Source organism: Tricharina praecox (assembly GCF_024521635.1).
Source record: "Tricharina praecox strain CBS 144465 chromosome Unknown BZA05scaffold_57, whole genome shotgun sequence".
Taxonomy (NCBI): Eukaryota; Fungi; Ascomycota; class Pezizomycetes; order Pezizales; family Pyronemataceae; genus Tricharina; species Tricharina praecox.
In genome coordinates this window covers 44,804-60,286 of record NW_026250459.1, presented here as the reverse complement: position 1 = coordinate 60,286, position 15,483 = coordinate 44,804, and the positions used below count along the sequence as shown (strand labels likewise).

Below are 15,483 nucleotides of genomic sequence, written 5' to 3'. Positions count from 1 at the left end.
CGCCGTTCTGCGCATCGTGCCTAGCTTTTCCATCCTCCTCTTCTCCAGCCAGGCCTTCGTCGTTTTTATCGTTGTCCTCCCCCTCAATATCATCACCAAATTCCTCGTCTTCGTCTTCCTCATTATCATCCTCCTCCTCATCCTCCTCCTCATCATCCTCCTCCTCCTCATCACTATCCTCCCACTCCCGCTTCCTCCCAGCCCGCTTCTTCGGCGGCCTCCTCACTCTCGGCATCCTCACCTTCGGCTGCCGTCCGAACGGCGACGGCTGATAGGGATAATCCTCGACGGGGCGAATACCGGCGGGCTCGTCGGGTCCCTTGAGCGGCAGCAACATAGCCTGCTTATGAGTGCATCTGACCTGCGCACAGAAAGCGAAGATGTGAGCCCAGATGTTTCTTTCCAAGCGCGTGGTAAAACCACAACCAGACCGGGGAAAACCAGACCGGGGAAAACTCACGCGGCGGATCTTGCACTCCTCGCACGCACGCCAGACCGGCAGCTGCGGCCGAGATCCGGTGACGACGGTAAGGTTCGGGAGCGGGTTCGGGAGCGGGTTCGGGAGCGGGTTCGGGTTCGGATTGCCGTACGCATCTGCTGACATCCTGCTGCTGTGGCGCGCAGAAAGAAGAAGCGTGACTCGTGAGGTGCGGGTTTCGCGGGCGTGAGAGTGAATGGCGCGTAAGTGCACTGCGTGGGACGGATGTGCCTCAAGTGTCACAGGTGGACGCGTTGATTGATTGGCGGTCTACCTACCCTAACTACTCTACTCTAGGCCTTGGAACATGGTGGGAACGGCGTTCGCCGTTTCGTCCTGTCGTAGTGAGGCTCTTTGGGACCTGGGTGGCTTGATCGGCTTTAGTAGCACGTGATTCTGGCGAGTACAAACGCAATGATGAGTTACTCCATGGCTTGAACTGGTACATCAAATGAGTACATACGGTAGTTAGGACTCAATGGATCATAAGTATGGGTTTACCCCGACATCAATCGCACTTGGTTACTGATGTATTTATCGCAATGGAACAGTCGTTGCAGACTCGCCCCGCAGCCGATATGACGTCAATGAAGCGAGAAGACGAATACGACCCGCTGAAGTCGCGAGTTGCGACGACGACAGTACTGGTGCGATAGTATCGGTACGAGCCACTGGCTTTCGATATCATCGCGGAAGACGAGTTCGGCCGGTCTCAAGGCTTTCTTTGAGCCATTCGTACAGCCGAAAAGGAAGTCGGACCGAAGTGAGGATGGGCTGGGAAGTCGGGACTTGGTAGGATGAAAGTAGAGTACCGAGTACAAAGTACGGTAGATAAAGGAAGGCCAACAGCGACGCCGATAATGCCCGGCTCGAACCTTTTTTTCCAAGGTCACGGCTGGAAGAGCCGGACGCTCAGCCGCTAGCTCCACATCGGCGTGGGCAGCCATGCCAAAGGGGCCGTGTCTGGACGCGAAGCATCATCGTCCTCGAAAGCCACGTCTCCTGCTCGATACCAAGGAAGCCAAGTCCGGGCACACGTTCTGCCCGACGGGAGAGGAACAGAGGATTTCCGCACGCAGGTGCAATTATGTAATCGCATCCACGACGAGGGTCATCCCGATATGTACTAGTATGAGTGCACCGGTATCTCCCCGGTGTCAGAAAAGAACCGGCTCCGGCATCTGCTTCCATCCTCCACGTTTATGATGTCACGGTTCACCGTCCGCCCCACTTCACACCTCGCCAGTTCCTGAATATCCCGACGGGAGATCTGTGTTTGTCGCTCACACTCCCTGATGATCGGGCCGATGGAAAAACAAGGCAAGATCGCCCACGCCATCATCATCACATCCATCCATCCCACCAAACAGCACTGCCACCACCGCCGCTGGCCGGGCAGAAGGCAAAGCCGCAAAAGCCGCATACACACTGCATGCGGATGCTGCACGCTGCACGTTGCGCGGGGCAACGAAAGTTTTCTTCACAGGGTCCTCCTGATCCCTACATGCACACACACATACACATGCACGCGCATAAGTTAAGTTAAATCCCACATCGCTCTCGACGCGATATCCGATGGCCCTCTTCGCCATTGCCCGATCCCCCCGCCCGCTGTCCTGGCAGGAAAAAGAAAAAACCATGCTTTTTGTTTCCAGATGTCGATGGAAGTGCTAGGAGGGTAGAGCACGTAGTACGTACTTGGTTGGGTGGAGGGGAAACTAATGGGCGTTTGCTAATCTGTTTCCCGGGGTTGTTCCAAGGCGGGACCGGTACCGGCGGGGACCACGGCAATGGACGGGCCTTTCCTTTGTGGGCGTGGGGTGCGGCAGCTAGCGGCGGTTGACGGTTTGGGCTGTCCTTTTGGCGGCGTTCGTGGGAGACTGGGGGAGTCAGAGGGGGTGACGACAACGACAACAACGCCGTGGCGCCGGCGACGCTACGTTGACCAAGCTGAGGCCCGTGCGATGGCCATGATGCACTCCAGGTCGAAGAGCGTGCCGCGGAGTGCAGGTAGGCGATGTCAGCACATGCACTGCGGAGTCCGAGGCATGTCGACAGTCGAGCACGGAGTTCGCATTCCATTGCAGGCGAGAATGGCGGGGCAAAAATACATAGATAAAGTGACTCTCACAGATATATTGCTTGCAGAGCAGATCGACGCAATCGCAATCGTACGCGATCAACGTGCCTTCCGACACGACTGTGGGTGGCCTACATACCGAGACAGCTTGAGCGTGTTCACTGGCTGGGGCTGCAGTCAACCCGGCCGCGCCGGCACCACTCTGGCTGCAGAGCACTCTACTCTACGCGGGGTGGGGGGAGAGAGGAGGTCCTCTCAGCCCGCGCCCAAGGCCCAATGGTGCAATAATCCGGCGTCGCAACACTCCTCTCATATGGGGCTTGGACACCCCTGGCCCCCGGATCCTGATTGACGAATGATCAGCGGCGTGACGTGCAGCCAGACAATCAGCATGCACGAACCCCGCGCGTTCCCCTCTCTGTGTGTTACCTCTCCGCTTTCTCCTCTCCTCCATCGTGTCTTGCTGTCCTGGCCCACCCGTATATATCTCCCCTCCGCTGTCCTCCTTCATCGCCCGCTCATCCTCTTCCTCTACATCCTCCATCGTCACCAGTACATCCATCCTCACGCCACCCGCCAGCCGGCCAGTCACAATCAGCCTAAAATTGTCCGATAACGTCTCCGGTAGGTACATAGCCATCCTGTTAACTCTCCTATCAAACCCTACCCAAGCGACAGTTGTTACCCCCGGAAATCGAGTGCCCCGTGTTTATGATACATCAGCTAATGCTTCGCCGCAGCAATTAGACGCAACATACACCCCTGAAGTCCCCTAGCCCTCCAATCAAGTCGAGTCAAGCCCGTGATTGTCTTCAGTCCAGGTACGTGCCATCTCGGCGCCCTCCCTCTCGGCTGATTTCGGTCAGCGCGAATCCATATCGGCATTAGGGTTCCTGGGATCATGTGCTGACTGCCATGGCTGTGCTGGACAGTTGGTATATATCGAAATCGGCACTGCGTCATTTGCTTATATTGGGAACCCGACATCCCCCGCTCGCCCTTTTTGTCTTAAGCTGCGGCTTTTTCCCCTCGCATCGTGAGTTGGTCCCTGAGCTACATCCATATAAAATACCCGTTGCTCCCCCGAGTAATGTCCCAAGCACTTGAGCGTCTACGTGTTTTGTCCGGCATACTGAGCATTCCTTTCTCCCAGATCACCACTTCTACCACTTCCAACCACACAAATCCCCATACAAAGACCACAATGGCTCCTTCAGCACTCCACTTCGGTGCCGGTAACATCGGCCGTGGCTTCATCGGCGCCCTCCTCTCGGACTCCGGCTATCATGTCACATTTGCCGACGTGATGGATAAGTTGATCAATGCATTGAACGAGCACAAGGGCTACACCATCACGATCCTCGATGTCGCTCCCGAAGAGCCCACAAAGGATATCAAGAACGTCTCCGGCGTGATGTCCAACAACCCGACCGAGCTGACCAAAGCCATTGTCGACGCCGAGATCATCACCACGGCCGTAGGACCCAACGTCCTCCGCATCATCGCCCGATCCCTCGCTGCGGGCATCGTCGAGCGTCGCAAGGCGGGAAAGACATATCTCAACATCATCGCGTGTGAGAACATGACCGGTGGCTCTCGCCACCTCGGCGACGAGATCGCCAAGCACATCGCCGACTCCGAGGACAAGGCCTACTTTGAGGAATACGTCGGCTTCCCCAACTGCGCCGTAGACCGCATCGTCCCTCCCTTCGACCCTGGCGCGACCGGCAACGTCCTCTCCGTCGGCGTAGAAGCCTTCTACGAGTGGATCGTCGAGGAGCCCGCCTTCAAGGGCCCCCGTCCCCACATCGAGGGCATGAAGCTCACCGACAACCTCGTCGCCTACGTCCAGCGCAAGCTCTTCACTCTCAACTGCGGCCACGCAACAACCGCCTACCTCGGCTACCTCAAGGGCTACGCCACCGTCGACGAGTCGCTCAAGGACTCGGAGATCGAGAAGATCGTGCACGACGCCATGGTCGAGTCCGGCCAGGCACTGTGCAAGAAGCACGGCTTCGACTTTGAGGAGCACAAGAAGTACATCGAGAAGATCATGAACCGCTTCCGCAACCCCTACATCAAGGACGACGTTGCGCGTGTCGGCCGCGAGCCCCTCCGAAAGCTTGGCCCCGCCGACCGCCTCGTCGGCCCAACAAAGATGGCGGTCGAATACGGCCTCCCCCATGCCAACCTCATCAAGGGTATCGCCGCGTGTCTCATGTACGATAACCCCGAGGATAAGCAGTCGGTCGAGGTGCAGACCGCCATCCGCGAGAAGGGTCTCGCACACGTGTGTGAAGATGTGCTCGGCTTCGCGCCGGATAGTACCGAGACGAAGCTGGTGCTGCAGGATTATGAGGAGCTGAAGGCTTCGAGTGCGAAGCATTAAAGCAACACAGCTGCTGCTGCTGCTGCTTGGGAATAGGGTTCGGAGTAATGGGTTTCTTTCTTTTGGACATGGGGTTTCATTTTTGTTTTTAGGCTGGCAACTTTGGGCATTCTCGTTTTTTGGTTTGGTTATGGATATTATCTGAGCGTGGAGCTCTTACATGATTATGGAATGGACGGTGGAATAAAGTATGACTGATACAATTCCACGCAATCCATTAACTATTTCGGTGACTTTGGCTATTACTATTTGCATGCACTACATCCCTTCGCACCTGCCCGACGACTCCACTGATGCTCGCCCCCCATCCCGCTCCTCCTCTTCTCGTCGTACAACTTCCCAGTGAGCTGCTTATACAGGAACCTCGTGGCGCCATGGAAGTTATTGCTATGGTCGCTGTCGGTGAACCACTGGACATCGAGCTTTTGCGGGGGGACGCCAGTGCGCGTCAGCGTATCGACCAGCACCGCCGAGTGCTGGAAGTGCACGTTGTCGTCGCCCGTGCCGTGCTGGATCAGAACGCTGCCGGGGATCCGCTTGAATCCCGCTGGGTCGGTCACCGCTGAGGACATGTACCCCGACGGGTTCGATGACAATGTCTTCATGTATCGCTCTGTGTACATTGAGTCGTAGAAACGCCAGTCTTATTTGCTTTGTTTAGCAAGTTTGTATGTATGCGTGGAGTGGGGAGGGAAAGGGCGTGGTGGTATACCAGAAACCGGCGCCGTAATCATCCCCAGCGAGAACACGCCACTATCGAGCTCGACGACCTTCGCCGCCAAGAACCCGCCAAAGCTCCAGCCCCAGATGGCCATATGGCGGGCGTCAACATAGCTCTTCGCCTGCCACACCTTTCCCGCCCAGACCTGATCCTGCGCCTCGAGCTCTCCCAGCCGCTTGACCACCGCGGACCTAAACTTGCGTCCCTGGAACCCCGTGCCCCGCCCGTCTACCGTCACAACGATATACTCCAGCTCGGGATCGGATGCGATGTAGTGGCGCCACGCGGGCGTCACGAACGCCTTGCTGACCTGCTGTGCGCCGGGCCCGCCGTACGGGTCGAAGAGCACGGGGTACTTCTTCTGCGGGTTGAAGTTTGCGGGGAGGATTTCGCGCGCGTTGAGGGTGTAGCCTGCGGGGTGGCGGAGGACGTGGTAGCGCGTTGTGGGCAGGCGGTAGGAAGAGAGCTGCGCCTTCAGCTGCGCGTTGTCGGTGAGCGTGGCCAGCGGCGTGCGCGAGGACACGCTGTAGAGCTGCTGGTAGGGCACGTGTGGGCCGGCGTAGGTCAGGATGTAGTACCCCCCGCCAGATGAGAAGGATGCGCTCCAGTACCCGTCGCGCGTCGTGTCCACCAGCGAGGTCTTCTTGCCGGAAAGCAACGAGACGGAGTATACGTGCCGCTCGGTCGAGTGCCGCTCCGTCGAGAGGTAGTACACCAGCCCGCGCGCAGTGTCGATCTTCAAGATGGAGGTGACTTCCCACTCCCCCCTCGTGAGTGCCTTCGCCGGAGTGCCGCCGGCGACGGCGAAGAGGTAGAGGTGTGCCCAGCCGGTATGGTCCGAGAGGTCGATGTAGTACTTTTTCCTGCTGCCGTTGAGCGCGCCGACGTACTGGATGCTCATGTTGTTATCCAGCCAGCCGTCGGTTCCATCCCTCTCGCGCATGACCTTGGACGTGCCCGCAGCGACATCAACGAGGATAAGCTTCTCGCGGTCTTGCACCCGGTTGAACGTGCGGAATATGACGTTCTCGTGCGCGTCGGCCACCCACGACACCTCGCCGATGATCAGATCGGCCGGCGCAAACGAGTCGTGTTCGATCTCGGAGACTTTGAACGTGGAGAGCTCCAGCAGGTGGAAGGTCACCGTCGGGTTCTTCTCAGAGACCTTGGGGTATCTAATTTCGAGCTCCTGTGGGTAAGGTGGCGCAACTTCCTGACCAGCCATGTAGTACGGCACCGTGTAAGTTGGCACACCCGTCTCGTTCATCCGCAGGAACGCGAGGTACGCTCCGTCGGGCGAGAACCAGAGGGTGAATCTATTCCCGAAGATTTCTGTCGCCTGTCAGTCCTCCGAGCCCCCGCCTCCCCAATCGCAGCCGAGCGACAGAACGACAGAACGAACCTTCTTCGTAGACCCAATCCGGCACGCCATTGAACACATCTGGCCCGCCATCCTGGGTGACCCTTCTCACTATGCCCTCCTCCCAGATGTACAGATCATTGCCCCTCACAAACGCGATGACGTCTCCCTTGGGGCTCCACTCAGCGTACTGGACATCGCCGTCCTGTGCGTCAACCAGCGGCTCGACCGAGCCACTGGCGCGATTGAAGACGTAGTAGTCCGCGGTGTACGAGTGTCTGTAGCCCTTCGTATAGTTCGCCGAGAACAACACGTTCTCCTGCGACGGCTGTATGGAGTAGTCGTAGTAGTCGAGCCCGAGAACGCTGGCGTCCACGAACGTCTCCGTCGTATTGTCGACGATGTTGACGAATAGCAGCGAGCCTGAGGCGTCGCTGGTGATGTACAGCCCGTCTGAGGAGGCATTCGCCGCGTTGGTTACCCATTGTACGGCTGTACGTTGCGGACTGAAGCCGCCGGCGAGCGACTCATTGAAAGTTAGGAGCTTCTGCGCTTGCGCGAGGACGAGCAGCGGAAGCGACAGCGTGGAGAGCAGGCGGAGGGTCTGGTGTGACGTCAGACAGTCAGTCAGCCAGTCAGCATGTGGCCCGAGCGATGGGCATCATTGAGGGATAGCACGGACCCTCATGGCGGTGGCGATGTGCACTTCACTTCTTCTACGGTGGAGCAGCGAAGGTTAGAGAAGACTGAACTGGACAGCGACAGTCCCGTGGAGCTTTCAACTCCCTCATGTGTCCTCTCCCGAAGTCTATATACTCGCCTACGCCCGGGCCAACTGCCGCCTCCCTCTGCCACTGCCACCGTCCAGCGTCACTCCGTCCGGAACCCACCGCCCACCGCTCGTTTCCTTCTATGTACCCCAACCCCAACCCCAACCCCATCCTCGTCCCATGGCCACCGGGCACTGGCGATATGCCCCAATCCGTCCAAACACAGCAGCTGCGGCGAGATTCCGCTTCATCTGTGGTCCTGTGGACCTGTGGATGTCCGGGGTATTTACCGTGCAGGGGGATCTGTCCTTGCGCAACCAGCCGTTGAGATAACCTTGTGCACCACTGCATCACACCCAACGATCGCGCAGAGAACCCCCCAATCCAATCACGCACACCACAGCACAAGCACAAGCACACGGAAATCTTCATCTTCATCTCCCTCGTACCCTACGGACCTACGGTACCACCGAACCCTCTTCTTGTGCGACATGTGCTCTCCCTTATCCGATGATCCCAGGTTTCTGCCTGCCTTACTCAACCCCGAGATCAACAGGATTCCCCGAAGCGGAAGCTCTCCCGCAGCGCTAACTATCTAACCAATTGGCAATCCCCCGCTAGGAATCCCCCGAACGCCGCTAGGCCCGCTACACCACTCCCGCATGTTGCGGCGGAGATGGGCGCTGCACGGGGAGGGCACGATAACCATATGGGAACTCGGGAGGTGGATTTGCGGGGTTGCCGGCGCGTCGGTGGTGGATGGATGACAACGGCGGCTAGTAACGGCTGTGCGGGGGAGGGGGAGTTCATAGAGAAGGGCATACCGGTAGATAGGGCTTGGATTGGGAATTCGAGAGAATGTTCCCAGTGCCCACGGGAAGCCACTTTTATTGTGGGCGCTCCTTCTGTGTACTCGTACTCACTTGTGATCTTGAAAGTGAATCTCAACATGCTCTAATTTCGCCTCGACCTCGACCTCGACCTCGGCGAAAGAAACACCAACCAAGCAGCGCACCAGCAACCACGCAAACAGCGGGCCCAGCCCCCCCCCCCCCCCCGGACTGGTGCATACTAATCTCCTATCCCGTATGTATGTATCAAACCGCGTGGCGGCAGAGGGCAGAGGGCGGTTGACAGGCCGTTATTCACTCGGAGGTAGGTAGTTAAGGAACGTTCGTTCCCGTAGCTCTCCAGGAGTACAGCGAGATCACACAGCGTAACGGCACTATAGGCTGTGGAGCAGGGAGATGATGGTCTTTCGAGCGCGGAAGACATGTCACGAGTTCGACGTACGGTAAGGGACACGAAGTTACGAAGCCAAGTTGGTGTTGCCGGATCTTGGGCGGTAAGGGACCTAAGGATAAATACCCGAGACAAGCGCCAATGCGTAACCACGGAACCCCGACGACGCACCACAATAGGTACACCAAGAAGAAACCCCATTCCTTCTGACGAGTCTATCACTACTATAGTCATGCGGACTCACTCCCTGTCAACGATCGGTCAACCCAACCCATCCAGCCGACCACCTCCTCAGTAATTTACCCCAGACATAAACCGGCACGCCGATCATCGCCACGCCCGCAAAGATACCCGCAAAGATGCCAAACGCACCATCGTAACCGCCCGCGGCAATGAAGTCGACGATCTTGAAGTTCATCGCGAAGCCCACGACGTTGCGGAGCGCGCAGACTATTACTAGGAGAGGCCTAGTTTTCACCCACGTCACTGGTTAGTGGAGGAATATTGGAATATGGGATGAATAAGGGGGAGGGGGGATAAAGATAAAGAAGCATAGGTGCATACCCGGCCCAGCGGGTGTAGCATTCAACCGCGTAGACAGAAAGGCTGGTGTTTAATGAGAGGAACCCGAAGTTGAGGAAGAACGCGCTGAGAAGCGAGACCGCCCAGTGGTATTGGTCGGTGCGCTCGCTGGACACGCCGTACAGGACACTGCCGAGGATGGTGAAGATTGAGGGGAGGATTATGGAGGGGAGACGACTCTCGGGCTACGGGTCCCGGGAGGAGTTAGTAGGAGCGCAGACTCATGAGGGATGCGTGTGCGTACATACTTCGTGGATTCCGCCGTTCCTCTTTGCCATATACTTCGAGATCCAATCCATATCCCAGCCGGACGCGATGAACGAGAAAAAGCAAGCGGGTAACATCGCGAGCGTCGATAGTCCCAGGTTATCGACAGCCCATGCGCCACCCTTCTGCCACACCATAAGCGGTTGAGAAAACGTCGTCAGATAGCTAATCATGACAGCGATGCAGATCGAATTCAGGATCACGACCCAGGCGATGTTGGGCAGAACCGCCGCTTTGAGCATGTTTCGGTAGCAGGTCCAGCATTGACTCCAGTCCGTGGCGCCGCGGAATAACTTCATGTCGTTTGCCCAGCTGCGTGGCTCGTAACCGCCGACGACGGACTCGAGAGAGGTCGACTGCGCTGTCGGGCCGGTCGTATTGTTAATGTTGGCGTCTCCGACTTTGCCTACAACATGGACGTTGCCGAAAGCGTCGGTTTCGATGAGATTGTCGGCTACAAGAGTCAGTTTGGTCGTGGGAGGAGGAGGAGCGGGGGACACAGACCGACTATCTGGATGGCTCGGACATATCACGTCTCTGGAACAAAGACGACCATCATCACCATTCCGAACGCAGATATGACGCCGAAGATTCCATAAAGCCATCTCTAGCCGACTATGCTGACGATCTTCGAGGACATGACGCCGAACAGGTAACTGATGGCCGCAGAGAGTGTCCACATAGCACCGATCGCCTATGAGCGTCAGCACCGACGTCCCGCTAAGCCTGGGGTTCCTAAGTGGTACTCACATTTCCCCTCTGGTGGATGAAATAGATATCATACAACACCAGCGAGCTCAAGGACTCGAAGCTCCCCGCTCCAAAGCCCATGACACAGCGCGCAGCCAGATGATGACAAAAGTCCTTGGACACTGCGGCCCAGATCATGGACACGGTGGTGATGATCATGAGAAGTACTAGAAGGGCACGACGGCCGATGGCCAGGGAGAGCGGGACAGAAATGAAGTTGGATATGCCCATGAAGAGCGACGGAAGACTACCGAGGAGAGAGATGGTGGCAATGGACCTGTAACCCCCTGCGGGCACTTTGGTAAAATCGATTCCGGGCGGCAGGTCGGGCATGGCCGTTTCGCCGGGTGGCCCAGCGCGAGGAAGAAGGGAGATGTCGAGATTTACGGAAGCTGAGCGGGCTTGACTACTGCTCCGGTGGTGGTAGCCGGATCTCCAGTGCGGACGACTTCGGGCTCGTTGGATCCGGGATTCGGAGGAGACAATAATGCCATGACTACGACTGGATCTCCATACTGCATCTGCAGTACGGGGAGGATACTGCCAATATTCGCGACGGCAGCCAATCCAGCGACACCATCTGCATCCATCAGTGCCCGCACCGGCAACCATGGTCCATGACTGGAATGAGGAACTCACAAAGAATCATGGTAGCGAGGATCATATGTTTCCTCCACATGGGGAGATTGAGTGGATCTATCCAGTACGAATCACGATCAGCAACGCTCCATCGCCCACTGTCAAGACACGGCACAGCTCAGCACTGACAGCACGTACCATTCGGATCATTAGTAGGCACCGGAATGAGTCTCAAATTATTGTTTTCATCGTATAGCCTAACAGTACCTACCGCCTGCTCCTTGAGCCGATCAACAACCTCCGCATGTTCTGTGTTGGCCTTCTCCATCGAGGATCGAAAGTTCTTGGGTTGACCACTCATCGTTTCTTGTGCTGCTGGCCGGGAAAGAAAAATCGAAAGGCGAAACAGCTTCTTCTTATTTCCCCTCGTCGAGAGAACGTGAAAAAGAAAGCAAGAGAGTTGGGGAATCGATGGTTAAAGGCGGAAAGTGAGAATAACCTTCCGTTCGCGACATGTCAAACCGCGCCGGGACCACAACATTTCGGCTCTGTGGGGTGCATGATGATGCATGTTCGCTTCGGGGAACCTGCGAACCATGGCCATAGTTATGGGGTTGACAGCGGCTGCGACGGTACCGGTGGCAAGAGTGTTTAGCATGGCAGCTTTCGAGAAGTTACTTGATACAGAGAGATCCAGTGTTCTGCATAGGTAGGCAGTCCGGTCCGGACGGTGGTCTCGTATGGACGGACCGTGTATCCCTACTCTCGTCCTATCAATATCCACGACGGCAGTAATAACTGTAATATAGTCCGTCCAATCTCGGAGTACAAAGACTGCAAAGATAGGATTGCGGGGGAACCATGTGATTCTAGATGAAAACGACGTAGTGTAGCTTCACAATTAGTAGGTGTACATACCCGCATCGATTCCTCACTCAAAAAAGCTCATTCTTCACCGGTCCTCACAACCACTCCACACATTCGGCACCGTTCCCCTCGATCATCTACAACAATCACTACCAAAAGCGGGCAATCAAAGCTGCCCTGCAGCAGCAGTAGCATTAGGAAGAAAAGGGAGGTGGCAGGGCCCTAGACGGAGTGATGGCTGTGAAGCGAAATCGGAAGGAATTTGGGCGAGGACTCCCCGCTTGAAGTTTACAGGAGGTGAGAGTAGAGTTCTGGTTTCGGATCGTCCGTTTAGACAACAGTCCTGTAGTTAGGGCCCGGCAGTGTGGGTCAGTCTCGCGCGGAGATCTCTCAACACTAGTTCGTTAGGGCAGGCCGGGCTCGTCCTCCAATCCTGGGTTAGGGCCCACAGCCCGCTAGGTGGCCTGGCGGCCCGCGGGGACTGATAATGCAGGGTACGTAGGCGAGACACACCTAGATTGGACAAGGGTTGGTGGCCGCTCCGAGTGTCAACTTTGGCACTGGTAATCAATAAATGGTTGTACGGAGATAACTTACAGTGCCTGTGGCGGGAACACTAGAAAAATGCTCTTTCCATCACGAAAACCCCGGATTTTCTTATTGCTAGAGACTGGCGGGAACTGAAAGTACATCAGTCCTTGACAATACGGTAAACGCTGTCTCACCCGGGCTTGAAAGTTCTACAGAGGATAGCCCGGGCTGGGACTGGACGTGGGTGAGTGCTCGGAGCAGCGTTGGAGGACACAGTCAACGTGCCGTTTCATCGCTTGCGACCACGTTAGTTACCGTTATGCGGGATCTCCACCATCTTCCGGGCCCGGCGAAGCAATATCTCATCTGTCATCCCTCTATGCACAGAATTGATGAATTTGTTATTCGCCTTGCTGCTATGCTATACCTCGACCAATTGTCGGAAGACCTTGGAAGACCTTTCGATACACTAATCCCCAAACACCCACACCCTCGCTTGCCTCCCCTGCAGCGGAAGCCCACTTATTTAACACTTTAAAGTTTACAGTGGTTTACACCACTATATAAGGTACCAAACCCGTGAGCACTGAGGGCAATAAAGTTTACTCATAACGACCCATGCCCCGATGCGGATGCTCGTGTAATATTGGGCGAAAGGCAAATCGTCCCGGACCCCTATCCGAGAGTAATCTCGAGAGTGTTTGGGCTCTATATAATGGGAGAGCAGACCGGCCGAGATACTCTGGTGGAAATATCACGATGGGAATACTCAGCCGAGTGATCTAATATGGTTTCAATAGTACGAAAGGTTGAGACAATTGGAATTTTTGTTGCAACATATTTTAGGGCAGTATCGGCCGATTGCTTTCATGATAGACGCGCGCATGGAGTTCGGTAGGAGTGTCCGACCAAAGTGATCCTACGATAGGCAAGGCTGATACATGTGAGTCGAGATAAGCCCAATGCCATATAGCTAATACACGCTTTCAATACCTATTCAAGAGGCGGGCGAAGTTTTATGCAACGACGGAAATTCACTACGAGTGAATCTTGGTGTTGCCTGATCCGTGGCCGGTCGTTGAGGCGTGTGACGTTCATGCGTTTTCCCGGGATGCGAGTGGAGAAGAAAACCATGCAGTGTAACCGGTTGTATGTGGTGCTCCGCCCCTCAGCCTCTACGCGTCGTGGAAATATAAGTTGTAGCAATCCGAACCTTCTTTCTTTCTTTACTTCCTCGGTAGTTCTCGTGCGATGGAGAAAGAAACCCTTGCAACACAACTTGACAACTACATCCGCTCCCTCGCCGCATGTCTCGCGCCGGGTCCACCAAACGGCCAGTTCGTGGGCAGCGCACGGCTGCCAGCGAAGTTCGAGGAGATACAGATATATTTGGATGCGCGGCAGTGGCGAAGTCGTGCACGTCCAGACTGTCCTTGATCGGCTCGAAGAGTTGCTGGAAACCGGCCTCAAAAAGGATTTGCATCTTTCTTGCCTGAACTTTCAACCAAATGTGACGGTTATGATCTTGCCCGAGCACCTATTCGTCGCGAGATATAACCAGCAGCAATGGCGAGAAGCAGTTGGCAGAGTGGTGTCGGAGAAGGAGTGTCATGAGGCTGCTGCGCGGTGTCCGGAAATCACACCGGCCTCTCATGTTGTCGCTCGTATCCCGGCCCCAAAGCCAGCGCTTGCGCCGAAGCCAGAGCGAACAGTGCACCCTCTTCCGCAGAGGCCTCCCTGGGACGCACAGGGAGCAGTAGCTGCCGCGGCTGTCGTCGTCACTGCTGGCGGGACGGCCGCCTCCTTGAACCGAGCCCACAACCACCAAGAAAGGCTCTATGAGCCTCTCCCCGCATCAGCACCGCCTGTGTTCGCGCCGTCAGCGTCGCTGATCATACCATTTCATACCCACCCATTATTCCCCTCAAATCCCTATGAGCCTCATTCCCTAGAATCAGCATTACCTAAATCGCTACCTCCGGCGTCGCGGTCCACACGATCTTACGCCTTCTCACCATCTTCCTCGTCCGCACTAGAATCGGCAACCTTCCCGCTTCACCATGCGCCGGACGAAGATTTACTCCCCACGCCGTTCAACACATGTTCCTCCCACCGCTCCAGGCCCCTCCTCGAGGACGCGTGCCATGGCTTCATCGGTACCTACATGACGTACCTCCTCGAGCAAAAGGGTTGGACGATTCCACAAGCTGCAGAGCTCCACGTGTATATTCGAAAGATCATTCCGACCTGGTGCGGAACTTCGGATGGCCTCGACGTGCTCAAAGCCCTTCCTCAGCTGCGAAATTCTGCTGTCCATCGAGTTCGGATATCCTCCACCGAGATGGGGCGGTTCTTTTCCCTGGCGGAGATCGGTGCCACTATCCTCGGGGATAATGATGCTAATTCGAAGATATTGCGGCTGAGCTCTCTTTTCAGCCGGAATTATATTTGGCCAAGGCAAGGCCGAGAAGCGGTGATAAATATGAGGGAGAGGAGGTTGAAACACCTGGAGTTCGTAAAGGGCGAGATCGAAAAAGAGGAATTGTGGTGAAAATCTGTCGCACCGATATTCGAGCACTGGGACGGGCAACCAGCACAGGAGAAGCTGCAGGCTTCACTCCAGTCGGGGGTCGATAATATACTACTCCACAAAGGACAAGGGTGCTGTATTCATGGGAGAGGAAGGGGGAGGAGGAGGGAGGAGGGGAGGAGGGGGAGGATGGTCTTAACTGGTGGGAGTATTACAAGACGATTGCCAAGTTCCAACCCTGGGAAAATCGCGGATACGGGTAGCGGGGCTTGAATGCATATATTCAAGGAACATTAAAGCTGTGGATCTGTAGGGTTATCAGATGAATAACAAAGGG

General features: G+C 56.1%; 6 protein-coding genes across 6 annotated transcripts; 3 read left to right on the top strand and 3 right to left on the bottom strand.

Annotated features, from left to right (window-relative positions):
* BZA05DRAFT_231287 (uncharacterized protein) lies at window positions 1–833 on the bottom strand (the record flags this gene model as incomplete). Its single annotated transcript, XM_051479818.1, has 2 exons — window positions 461–833; window positions 1–361 (listed from the first exon to the last, which is right to left on the bottom strand). Coding segments are annotated over exons 1-2 (505 nt in total), but the record flags the coding sequence as incomplete, so codon positions are not given.
* A 1,276-nt stretch (window positions 834–2,109) lies between these two features.
* Window positions 2,110–3,312, top strand: BZA05DRAFT_231171 (uncharacterized protein). Its single transcript, XM_051479816.1, has 3 exons — window positions 2,110–2,168; window positions 2,239–3,182; window positions 3,306–3,312. The coding sequence occupies exon 2, from the start codon at window positions 2,269–2,271 to the stop codon at window positions 2,908–2,910; it is 642 nt and encodes a 213-aa protein (XP_051334614.1). The 5' UTR covers window positions 2,110–2,168; window positions 2,239–2,268; the 3' UTR covers window positions 2,911–3,182; window positions 3,306–3,312.
* BZA05DRAFT_231172 (mannitol dehydrogenase C-terminal domain-containing protein) lies at window positions 3,313–5,070 on the top strand. Its single transcript, XM_051479817.1, has 3 exons — window positions 3,313–3,379; window positions 3,491–3,650; window positions 3,712–5,070. The coding sequence occupies exon 3, from the start codon at window positions 3,763–3,765 to the stop codon at window positions 4,945–4,947; it is 1,185 nt and encodes a 394-aa protein (XP_051334613.1). The 5' UTR covers window positions 3,313–3,379; window positions 3,491–3,650; window positions 3,712–3,762; the 3' UTR covers window positions 4,948–5,070.
* Window positions 5,071–5,140: 70 nt separating this feature from the next.
* BZA05DRAFT_413629 (extracellular dipeptidyl-peptidase Dpp4) lies at window positions 5,141–7,865 on the bottom strand. Its single transcript, XM_051485203.1, has 4 exons — window positions 7,711–7,865; window positions 7,071–7,632; window positions 5,660–7,000; window positions 5,141–5,590 (listed from the first exon to the last, which is right to left on the bottom strand). Exons 1-4 carry the CDS (start codon window positions 7,714–7,716, stop codon window positions 5,193–5,195), a joined length of 2,307 nt encoding a protein of 768 aa, XP_051334612.1. The 5' UTR covers window positions 7,717–7,865; the 3' UTR covers window positions 5,141–5,192.
* A 1,425-nt stretch (window positions 7,866–9,290) lies between these two features.
* On the bottom strand, window positions 9,291–11,925 carry BZA05DRAFT_465663 (uncharacterized protein; the record flags this gene model as incomplete). The annotated part of the gene is made up of 8 exons (XM_051487770.1): window positions 11,417–11,925; window positions 11,279–11,335; window positions 11,027–11,219; window positions 10,640–10,886; window positions 10,515–10,545; window positions 9,871–10,400; window positions 9,605–9,807; window positions 9,291–9,507 (listed from the first exon to the last, which is right to left on the bottom strand). The coding sequence occupies exons 1-8, from the start codon at window positions 11,577–11,579 to the stop codon at window positions 9,291–9,293; spliced, it is 1,641 nt and encodes a 546-aa protein (XP_051334611.1). The 5' UTR covers window positions 11,580–11,925.
* A 1,812-nt stretch (window positions 11,926–13,737) lies between these two features.
* On the top strand, window positions 13,738–15,306 carry BZA05DRAFT_413620 (uncharacterized protein). The gene has a single exon (XM_051485202.1). The coding sequence runs from the start codon at window positions 13,749–13,751 to the stop codon at window positions 15,165–15,167; it is 1,419 nt and encodes a 472-aa protein (XP_051334610.1). The 5' UTR covers window positions 13,738–13,748; the 3' UTR covers window positions 15,168–15,306.
* Window positions 15,307–15,483: the final 177 nt, after the last annotated feature.